At 39.8% G+C, this 11,621-nt stretch overlaps 1 protein-coding gene across 1 annotated transcript; it reads left to right on the top strand.

The window, feature by feature from the left end:
• Positions 1–608: 608 nt before the first annotated feature.
• Positions 609–11,421, top strand: LOC113498827 (protein hairy). The gene is made up of 4 exons (XM_026878969.1): positions 609–854; positions 9,328–9,423; positions 9,668–9,962; positions 10,070–11,421. The coding sequence occupies exons 1-4, from the start codon at positions 741–743 to the stop codon at positions 10,351–10,353; spliced, it is 789 nt and encodes a 262-aa protein (XP_026734770.1). The 5' UTR covers positions 609–740; the 3' UTR covers positions 10,354–11,421.
• Positions 11,422–11,621: the final 200 nt, after the last annotated feature.

The following is an 11,621-nucleotide window of genomic DNA, read 5'->3' as shown; positions in this document are numbered from 1 at the left end:
GTCGCTCGGTAGACGCGAACAAATTTATGCTCAGTGTCAATACATTAGAGGAGAGCGGCGAGGCGCGCGGCGTCGCGACTGATGTCAGACTCGGCTGTGTTTGAATAATAAGTGCGCCTCTCCATTGTACGGTAACGTGACCCGTGACGGCCGTGACGGCTGTGACGGGTAGAGCTGGGACGTGTTGCACACAACACAGCATTCCAAATTGTATTCAGTTGTTTACGGCTTAAAAAAGAATATGCTTCGTAGGTAAGAAATAAGATTTATTATTAGAACCAAAGTTATTGGCCAAAAATATGTATTAAATTATGTGTTGTATATTCATTATAACATATATTCAAGTATAGTGTTCAACTATAATTAGTCTACTTGCCTTGCGATTCTCTTTAACTGGGTATGCAAAATGAGGTACTGGGTACTAGATTGGCTAACTCTACAGTAAATCACTAATCTAACGTAGACAGCAATAGGTACGTGACGTACGATAATGGAGCTCGGTGTAATAACGCGGAGGCACGCGAGACGCCTTGCGCCGCGCCCGCGCCGCGTGCAGCGCGCGCGTGCCCGCGTGCGACGCGCGACCACCGCTCGCCTCCGCCCGCCGGCCGCCGACCGCCGGCAGTCGCGCGACGACCGCGAACCGACACACACGCACGCCCCACAAATCATGCTGTGATTGCTCTTACGTACGTTACACGTTTATTTGGATGTTTTTTGTGAAGTGCTAATTAGTAACTATGGTGACGGGTATCGCCGGCAGCCCGCAGCAGGCCGCCTCTAACACAGTGGTGGTGAACATGAGCTCTCCAGGGCCGCAGCCAGACCAGAAAAAGAATACTGATAATAGAAGGGTGAGTGTTTTTGTTTTGTTTATTTTTGTTGAAGTTTTTATTTTTATTTTGTATGGTGTATATGGTCAGTAGAGATTGATAATGCTAACAGGGTCATTAAATAAAGACATCAACGCGCTCCATTGATTTTTAATATGTCAAGAAATATTATGTATCTTAGAGATCTTATGTATCTAATATTATTATACCTTTACGAGAATACTATTTTATTTGTACTTTAGTCTTATTGTGATAGAAAATACTTTATAGATATACTAATCGTACGAAAAACTTAGGAATAATACCTAAATACATTTTGGACTCTACAATTTGTACTTCCACATAATTCGTTACAAAATGTTTTTACGAACATGCCTATACATAGGTTTGCATACTGTATTCTGTAAAAAGCAGCTTGCTTAGATTTAGGATATTCAGACATTACGTAGTTAGGTACTAGGTAGGTAAGGTAACCCAGTGCATCACGCGCACATTAGCGAGTCGATGCGAAATGTTTATCCCTCACGAATTAGCTGCCCTGTGATCTTACAGACCACTGTTTATTGTAGTGTAGTTGGTTTATACGTCTATAATATCGGTAGCACCGAATACCTATACCCTACACCACAGTGAAAAAAGAAAACCTTAAATAGATTTTTTATCACGCCCCAGAAGATAAAAGTAGAGAACAAGCCAGACAAAAGAAATAAACTCGGATGATATCCTATATCTTTGAAATATATCCTACCAAACACGAAATATACTAAATGACCATACAAACAAGGTAAATACACATTTTTATTAAACTAAGCATTCAGCGGCGTTTCCCACGCAGCGCCGGCAACGATTTGTTAATCTGACGTCTCGCGTTAACACCAAATAATGCAACAGTAGGTACCGAGCGCCACCCACATCGCATCCCTCTTATCTTGCGGACCACGAGTACCGACTTGCGACAGGGTTATCACACGTATATTCGCTAAGTAATAATTATATTATAAACGCGAAAGTTTGTGTGGACGGACGTTATACGCAAAAACTACTGAAAGTATTTGGATCTTAACTGATTTCCCGTGGAATAATTTTCGATTTGTAGCGCGCGGAGACTCAAGCAACAGCTAGTTTTAAATATATTTATGTAATCGACAGATATAAATAAAAGTAACTGACATAGACTTTCTGTTAGACTAACGTTTTGATAGTTAAACTTAACAGAAACAAGGCACTTGTACAAAATAGTTCCCGATCTAGAGTGACCTTTTTGACAGGTTGTTAAATTGTCCATGAAGTTACGGGGAATACGGTACTGATTCGATTTTCAATTTCACGGTGGTACATTTTGGTATGGATTAAACGAATCTAAATAGCAAAGTTATTTAGAACTTAACCTCTCTTCTTGTCGTCGGTTCACTGGTTTTGCGTGAAAATCCCTGGTTTTCGATAACATCGTTTGCTGGAGCTAAAACGTAAATATCAATACTTTTTTTAATTACTTGCAAGTAATACGAATTAAAAGCATAGCCGAAAGGCTATTCGAACGATTTTGTAAAAAAACCGTGATAAATCATTATTCTTTTATTCATTAATCTTTCTATTTAATACTTTAAATTGATCAAAAAAGCTTTAATGTCTACATCAACATTTTTAAAGAAAATTGTTAATTTAGAAAGCACAATTGGAACTTGGTAACCACACAGTATTAATTGGTCATACATCTAACTAGTTTTAATATCTTCTGAAACTTAGAATAATGATTCTTATAGTTTGTTTTGGTTCCTAATTATTTTATAACAATAACGTCTTCACTTGAATTTGTGCCAAATGCCATGCTATACTGAGGTCGACCTGCCTGCAAGAAGTCACTTTCACTATTGTTTTATCAACTCAATTATTGTTCTTCGTCTTATATTCTTTTTACAGCTCAAGGATTCATTACTGGGATATAGCGCATCGACTTCACGGCGAATGACTTCCTAAACCACATTCCTATTAGGTTTACCTTAGTCTTGGTGTTTTCGTGATGTCGATAGCTGACTACAGTTTCTCCCGGTCGGTGCTATTATAAAATTGTCTAAAATATCTTCTTAAAGATGCCAGAATCCATAAATTCCGGGATTATCGGTTGCCAGCCCTCACTCGCGCCGTCCAGACGGTAGGAGCGTGAGTCAGTGGTCGGGTGTAGGCGTCCGCGTGGGTGACGCGCCGTGGGCTAATTGTCGTGGGAACGTCCCCTCCCCCTTCTCCCCCCATCCCAGTAAGTCGCCTACACCAGGACGCGGATAGAATGCGTCATAGGATAGCATAATGAATGAGATACGCCGCCCAGACTTGTCACCGTAGTTTTTATGTGCGTCAGAACTAAATCGTAGTGAAAACTCTCCGTATTCCATGTTTTTTTCCTTTTAGTTGCGCAGTCTCCTCTTATCTGTGTACGCATTATACGTACGCGCAGTGACTATCATTCACTGTCGTCATCAATCCTGAAGCCAAGAGCTGATTACTTTCAGAGTACAATCCATTTTGTTGCTGTACAAACAGGGAACCGCGATAGTGCTGATAGTAAGATACTTATTATGCTCCTATAAATAGAATGTAAGAGACAGCCTCTTCAATGCATATCAGATCTACAAAGATTGTAACGAACGTACTTAGCAACAATATTAATCACGCTACACGACACGTAACAGACAGTAGATGGATGCTGACGCGTAATTACATGCGTCTCGTCTGGCGGACGAGTGACTGGAGGAAGCTATTAGGCTGGCGGCAATCCATCATGAGATGATAAACATCATAGCTGCCGTGAGATAAGCCGTCGGCGCGTCGCGTGTGACCGGCCTAACGCCCACGCGTCCCGAGTGCCGACCCGCACCGCCTACAGCGACCTACCGACGCTAGATAAGGCCTCACGATTGTATCGTACACGCCTTTTACCTGAATGTTTTGAATTATCACTTTACGGGTTTTTGGATTAATTGAGTTTTCGGGATATCAGCTTTATGCGTCTGTATTGATTAGAATGAAACGAGTTTGAGTCAGATTTTATCTCAAATACAAGTTTACTATCCTGTTATTGAAACTAAACTATCTCTTTCTTTAAAACCCTACATATTAGGGGAAAAAAACACGTCATGTCTTTCATCGAAAATTACCTTTTACACTTTGTTTTATATTAAATATAGATAGCGACGCAAAAAGAGCATAATACAGTAGCATATCCAGACGTCTGGGTTGTAATAGAGATGGTGGCGGAAGTGCGGCGTCCGCTCCCACGCTTGGCACGCGACGCGAGACTGGCGCGTGTGCCGCCGGCCCGATGCCCACCGCTACCCGTGCCAAGCGGCCACCATGCCGACAATACAGAAGCACCAGAGGGCCTTAATATAAAAATAGAGTAGATTGGACTGCATGGCGAACCAAACCTATGTTTCGCGTTTGATCCCCGCGTGGGAGAAGCTTTCGTGAGATCCGTAGATGCCTGTCCTGGATCAGATCTTTATGCCTGTAAAATCAATAGCGGTACAAAGACTGTTTTTTTGTGCGAGATTCGATGAATAAAGGTATGAATACGTAACATCAACAGCCTTCTTCGGCTGGTGAAAAAAAAATCTAATCAGCACGAAAAGTGAAGTTGTAGTGTCATGTAATTTTCATACATTAAGGCGTTTCTTCTTTTAATTATTCGGCAAGGCCTCCACGTCCACCACACCTCTTTAATCTTTATTTCCACCAGATAAAGATGGCACACGCGTCGAGGCTGACGGCCTTTATCAAAGCCGTGGCCGCTGATTACACGCGCCTTCAAAGCACACAGATATCGTGCACCTCTACACCAAATAACACGCAGTACCGTGATCACATAATGTTGACCTAGTGGGCGATATAAGCTTATGTGATAAACAACATTAATCGGCAAATTAGATTAAGATTTATAACATAATGTTTTTAGTGTCGGATTTCAACTTCTGTTTATATTTGGCAAACCCCAAGCATTCTGTACGCTGATATTTTGAGGATTCTACGAATCCAACTATTGACTAACGCCTTTTAATTAAATACCACTCTTAGATAACAGCACTATATTAATCAGCTAACATCAAAGATATACGTTAATTAATCTTCTGCCGACATCGAGCGTTAATGATAGAGGCGGCGCAATTGATGTTCATTGTCTACGTCTGCGTAAACTACGAGTTTAGTTCCTTTTCCTTATGACTGTCGACAAGTTGAATTTAATTATGATAAATTGCATCGGATTAAAATAATTAGTTATTTTCCATTAATTCACTTTAATAAAGCGTTAGAAATATTGTTACTAATACGTGTATGAAGGAATAATATGACTACAAAACACATTACTGGATAATAAATGCGCGTAAATCAACTTATCTCATATTTTCGCCGCGATGTCGCATTGAATAGCTTTGAATAGCTAGTGTGCATCGCACCGCTATTTATCGCGTGCATTAACACGGGACTGTCAAATGTGGAGATTTAGGCGATACGTTTATTGTGCCCTGCGGGTAGGTGCCAGACGATGCGAAATAACTGACTATACTCGTAATAAGGGTGTTTACACTACTCGGCCGTGTATAATATATCTATAGCAAAAGTAAGGAGGACAGGTGAAACTTAGTTTAATGATTTTTCCTTCAATCTCCCAACATATTGTTAACATACCACCATTGGTCGTAAAATCAAACTAATACAAAAAATGTACATGCCAGCAGTTTTAGGTGAAGTCTATCTTTTATACAACCTTATAATTATGACCTTAATCTCCCACAGTGGCTATGTGTCTACGAGACAACATCGCGTGACTCAGCTGCTCCTAGCAAATAGAAATTGACGACTTGATCATGTTCTCGTCTCGCTTTTCGTTAATATCAATTGTGTTCGTGACGGGGTTTTATAGTCGAGATGCAGGCGCAGACAATACAGATGGTTAAATTAAAACTCTTCTGTAATAAGTGTGTTAATTTTGATAGATAGATCATATTAAAGTTTGGAAAGAAGCGATGTCATGTAGAGTAGATTTATCTTACGAAAATTGTAATTGAAAGCATCTACTTCAACGAGAATTGAGGATTGAGAATTTCATGTAACGTTAACATTATCTTATTTGAAATCATATTAAACATTCAAAGCTCAAATCCTCCCTTTATGAGAAGAGCATTCTCAACAGCAGTGTGGCATTTATAGACTGGAATACACTGTTAGAACAAAGTGATTCATATTTAGCGGTAACACTTCATCTGTCATTACTAAAGCGAGCATGGTAGATCAAAAAAAGATCACCTCTCAACGGTCCGTATCATCTAAATGGCACAAATACCGGAACGCAGTCGTTGCGTCTCAGCCGGTCGTAGACAGTTGATAACCCTGACGGCACGTGTGCGGCGCCTCGCGACTAAATCCATTCGGCATGGTGAGCCAAACGTTACGTAAGTAGCACAGATACCCGCAGAAGTACTAGTCTTCATGAATCTTGTATTTTATGCCAGTGTAGCGACTGTGTCCGAGGAAGATATAAGGTAGAGCAGATTAGCCCTTAAAAAACTGTTAATAGGACGATCCTTGTATTTTTTAAAGGACACACAAGAATTTTGCTCGTGTTTTTTGCTATTGATGTAATTTTTGACGTCCTTATTCAATATTTCTTCAAAAGGATCTTATTTCCGTTTACCGTTAACATTTTACGTTACCAAGTTAAACTATATTTCAATCGTACAGTTTCAAAGCAACATGTTTCCATTTGTTCCACAAGTATAAATATTGCGGATTCGCCCAAGTACGATGTGACTAAGTATGTTTGGCCTGAAGGCGGCACAAAGCTTATCTACCACCTGTAATCTGTAACTATCAGCTGACATCAGCGGGTCAGTACTTAGTGATGCAGGCGTGATAGATAACACATTTGTGTTCGGTCATCGACTCAATTTTATCGGTTGATTACGCTTTGACACTCCTCCTTTCCATCCACGGATAGTTTAAGCTATTGCTCTATTCTTAATAATACTGATTATTTGATAACAAACAAACAAAACCAACTAGCCTCTCACTCTTAACCACTACTCAGTGACAAGTAAACATTTTGTCAGAATTAAACATACAGAAATACACGTGATAACTGAAATGGCGCGCTTGTAATTCTCATGGCGGCAGTAAAATGACTGGGTAGGTGTGTGACGGATACATATGTACGTACAGTACGAGGAGTAGGTGTGTTGTGCGCGTGTTATATGCCGGCTATATCGAGGCGTCTGAATGCGACGCGCCGCGGCGCCGCGTGCCACGTGCCGCCGACGACGGTTGTTACACCGCACACCACGAACTATTTTTCATTTGATTAGGTACTTCAATGAAGGTAAACAATCTAGGTGCTGCTAATAATTCAGAAATAAAACGAGAAAAAAGAATGTCAAACCAAGATTGCCAAATTGAATTTATCACTTAAACATTGCAGTCATTTGTTGATTTATTTGGTTTTTAGAAAAAGGTATAATAAATTCAACAGACAAATTAGAATTGACGACTGCTCAAGTAGATACACAATTATATATTAGTTATATGTATATTTTATTGTACTCTGATAAACATAGTTGGTAGTCTGTTTTCCCTGTAAAGTAACTCTACATTTTGCCGAGTTAAAGAAAAAATGTACTTAAAATACCTGGGAAATAAAGATGCACTATTCATGACAACCTTTACATATACCTACTAGCTGTTGCCTGGGATTTCGTCAGCGTGGTTAGAAGATATAGGTTATGATTTATACCCTCCCTGTTTTTTCCACATTTTCCATTGTACCTTCGCTCCTTTTAGTCGCAGCGTGATGGTTTATAGCCTAAAGCCTTCCTCGACGAATGGTCTATTCAACACAAAAATATTTTTTCAATTTGGGCCAGTAGTTCCTGAGATTAGCGCGTTCAAACAAACAAACAAACTCTTCAGCTTTATATATTAGTATATATAGATTTATGTTTACCGAATGATTCAATCAATATGTTAAGCAAAAAAGGCATTATGCGGCAAAAGATAAAAGATATTTATAAAATCACGCTTGTTTAGTACACTGAACACGAGTATTGATCAGATATAGAATATAGAAAAGGATTGTCATTGTCCTGTAATATGATTATCACACTGTAATTATCGTGCCGGAAGTTTGTCAGCGTATATTAACGTGTGCAACCTTTTGTTGTTCAGGTGACTGTACAAGTGCACACGGATAAAAAAATGTGTTTACAGTAACTGATAATGAAGGCTACCTTTTCCCTGAAGCTTATCGTGTTTAACAAGTTATAATTGACCTGAACGGTTGAGTTCTTCCTGAAAACAAGGGTTATATATATCTCCAGGGTAATATCTTCCTATTTAGTAAAAAAAGGCAACACTATTTTGTTGTATCCCGATGCAACATTCTTTGAACCTGAAGTCTGTTAGGAGCCGAACCTTACTTAGTTACAATGATAGGGATACGGGCTAGGCATGATACATGGTCGTAAATATCAGGGGTCTTTTATCCGCGCTCTACGGAAGTGGGGTCTCGTGCGGAAGGCGCCGAGTATTTCCCTTCGCCATAGACCGCCTCCGCCGCGTTGTACCTCTTCGTATTGTATGATAATACGCGCCGCCTGCATCCGCCTGACATTGGCGTATCGGTCAGATGTTGGCGAAAGCTAATTTTAAAGCAGCCGTGACGTGCATTCGGAAGTTGTTTACTCATGAATTCCTAGGAGATTCTTATGTTATGACAGCTTACGAAGTTGGTTTCCATCGAAATAGAGTTAATTCTTTCAAAGTTTTTGGATATCTGTAAATGAATTGTCCTTTGGTATTGGGCTCAAGCCAACGACAAGTTATGTCGCGGTTTGTTCATTAGGCACGAACTAGGCAATTATCACTTTGGTGTTAAAGAGATGGGACGTGTTGTAAATTAGTGAGGATCGTTTGGTCGTCACGTGGTGTGGGCACGCGTGATTCAGCGTCACGGCGCGCGCGCAGCCAATCACGACACGGGCGACCTTCACCTTGAGGCAGTCGCACGCGCCGTCAGCGCCGTGTAACCAGAGATTAATGGGGCTTTTTGTCACGCGCCTTACATGGTGTCACTCGACGATATACCGATAACAATGTTGTTCGTACACAAAATAAATAATTGAATAGCATTACAATAGCTGTACCATGAACTAGTAAAGCCGTGTTGCTGATAAAAGTATTCGTTACGTCTTAAATGCACGCTAGGTTTCGTAAAGTTAGAAAATAAAAGCAGAAAATAGAAACACAGAAACATTACAAATCTACCACCAGCAGACTGAACTGCCAAGTGGACAGCCTTAACCTTGCAACTCACATTTAATTCCTACCTACACGTGTGGATAATAGATGCAAATGCGCCGCGTTGACGCAAGGATAGCGGCTTATTATCAAGCGAATGTTACAAGCTTGTTCCGTAGAGACTTGTATTGATGTTGATGTTCTTTTGTTACAGAGTAATAAACCTATCATGGAGAAAAGGAGGAGAGCGCGTATCAACAACTGCTTGAACGAACTGAAGGCGTTGATTTTGGATGCGATGAAGAAAGACGTAAGTTTGATCAGAATATGTTAAATAGACCAAAATGTAGTAATTTTCAACACCAAGTCCAGACGAAATGCAGTCCAAATGCAGACGAAAGATATAGACAAATTGTAAAGAAAGAATGTAAGATGATGATTTGTTTGCACGTTCGTAACAAATTATTGACTTATAACACATGTCCTAACATTGAATATAAGTCAAAGTTTAAACCTTTTTTTAATCCTTTATAACATTAACTCTTTTGTTACAGCCTGCAAGACATTCAAAATTAGAGAAGGCTGACATATTAGAAATGACTGTGAAGCATTTAGAGGGTCTTCGTTCCGAAGGCTCAGGTTCGCCGGACAGGTTCCGTGCTGGGTACAGGCATTGCTTGTCCGAAGTGGCGAAGTTCCAGGGTATAGAGCCCACGTTGAGGAGGCGGCTAGTGCGGCACCTTGAGGGCTGTGTGACCTCGCCGGGATCAAGGCCAGCCTCAGCCCCCACGCCTCCTTCTGACAACGAAGACGTTCCCCAAACTCAGCATTCTACAATCTTTATATCCGGTAAGTTGATATTGTTGAAGTTGACTCTTCAATCGCAATCGCAATTAATATCATTCAAAGTTCCAATAATTTTAAACGACATTTCTAACCTACCTCTTTTCTTCCAGCTGGTCCAGGCTCAGGCGTCCGCCTGGTCCCAACCAGGTTGTCCAACGGGGACATCGCGCTGGTCCTACCTGCGGGAGTCAACGCCAGCACTCTCGGCGCCATCCCAACACTGGTACCTTTATCCCCACGGGATGCTTCTTCCTCCACGTCATCAGAACCCAGATGTTACTCCCCAGCGAGCTCCGGCTGGGGGACGCCTCCCCCTCCGAACGAGGACTCCGCTCCTCTCGCCCTAGTAACAAGAAAACAACCCTCAGAAGAAAAGCCCTGGCGACCTTGGTGACCCACCCTCCATTCCTTACATAATCCTGTGATATATTATAGCTGTACGTGTACATAGTATGTCTACGCGACAGAATATAGTTCCTAGTATTAGGTCAAATGTTACGGCATTAATCGTGTTGTGTGGTCAGTTTGAATGTGTGATAGATTTTATAGAGATTAATTTGTATTCAAGAGTTTGTATGATTACAGTTACCTTTCTGTTTAACGAAAGGTTTTAATATAAGTTATAGATAATATCGTGTACATTCGCAGATGACATCTGAGGCAGTATTTCATTTATCATTATGTAACGTAACGTAAGTTTGTTTCGTTATATTCATTGCATAGTTTAAGTAAATAGTGCCATTAATTTTAATTATATTACAATAAGTTTGCTTAAAGCTTTTGTAAATATGATAATGATTAAATATATAGATATAACATGAAGAATTCTGTGTGCCTTATACAGCAAAATCGTACAGTCTTCCATTGTAGGCGTAGCTGAGTATAGAGATATTTTACGTGTAATATAGTACAGTATCTATGATTAATTGTTTATTTGTCGATATTGCGCTCAATATTTCACTTAGTCTTGTTACCGGAACACACTAGTAGTCATTTTAGTCTTCCCACACCAGTTACCGATAAGGACAGTTTATTTTGTAATCTACAATACATGTAGGAGTTAGTTTATGAGTGATAGATATGTTAAGATGATTTTGCTTGTGAAATAGGGATCTACCATCGCCTTCTGAAGTAAGAGTGTTGTGGTTGTGCAAGCAAGATAGAGCTCTACATTTCGTATAGCGATGTCTCTTTCCAACAATGGCAACAATCCTCCTTTAATAGTTAGTGGTAGAACCCACTGTGTTTATGTTTACATATTTTTTGAATGACATTATGAATGATGCGCGAACAATCTACTTATAATATTTTAATTGTAAACAATTATAACTATTTGCCGTCTCAATGTAAATGATTAAGAGAATAACGTGATATTATTTAAGATTATTTGTATGTAATATAAGAAGATGTACCTAAAAGAATATGCCATTAATCTAGAAATAAAAGTATGAAAATAATTACAGATATGTTTTATTTTATTTGATCAACCACCAAAGCCTCTGCGCAGAACTATTTAAAAAAGAATAGTACTATTTGATTTTATTTCATTTATCGACCAGACCTAACTTTTAATATTTTACAAAGTGCAATTGCCCATCTGAACTTTACGTATTCCGTAATAAAGCTACTTAGCTGTAAGCATTGTATTGCTTCTCAATACCT

The sequence above is a fragment of the Trichoplusia ni genome, chromosome 11 (assembly GCF_003590095.1).
Source record: "Trichoplusia ni isolate ovarian cell line Hi5 chromosome 11, tn1, whole genome shotgun sequence".
Classification (NCBI taxonomy): domain Eukaryota; kingdom Metazoa; phylum Arthropoda; class Insecta; order Lepidoptera; family Noctuidae; genus Trichoplusia; species Trichoplusia ni.
This window is presented reverse-complemented; position numbering and strand designations above follow the sequence as displayed.

Bases quoted from the DNA above. Each gene is read 5' to 3' on its own strand.
- LOC113498827 (XM_026878969.1), top strand. From the start codon at position 741: ATGGTGACGGGTATCGCCGGCAGCCCGCAGCAGGCCGCCTCTAACACA. The intron at 855-9,327 runs GTGAGTGTTTTT...CTTTTGTTACAG, and splicing joins AGAATACTGATAATAGAAGG to AGTAATAAACCTATCATGGA. The intron at 9,424-9,667 runs GTAAGTTTGATC...CTTTTGTTACAG, and splicing joins TGGATGCGATGAAGAAAGAC to CCTGCAAGACATTCAAAATT.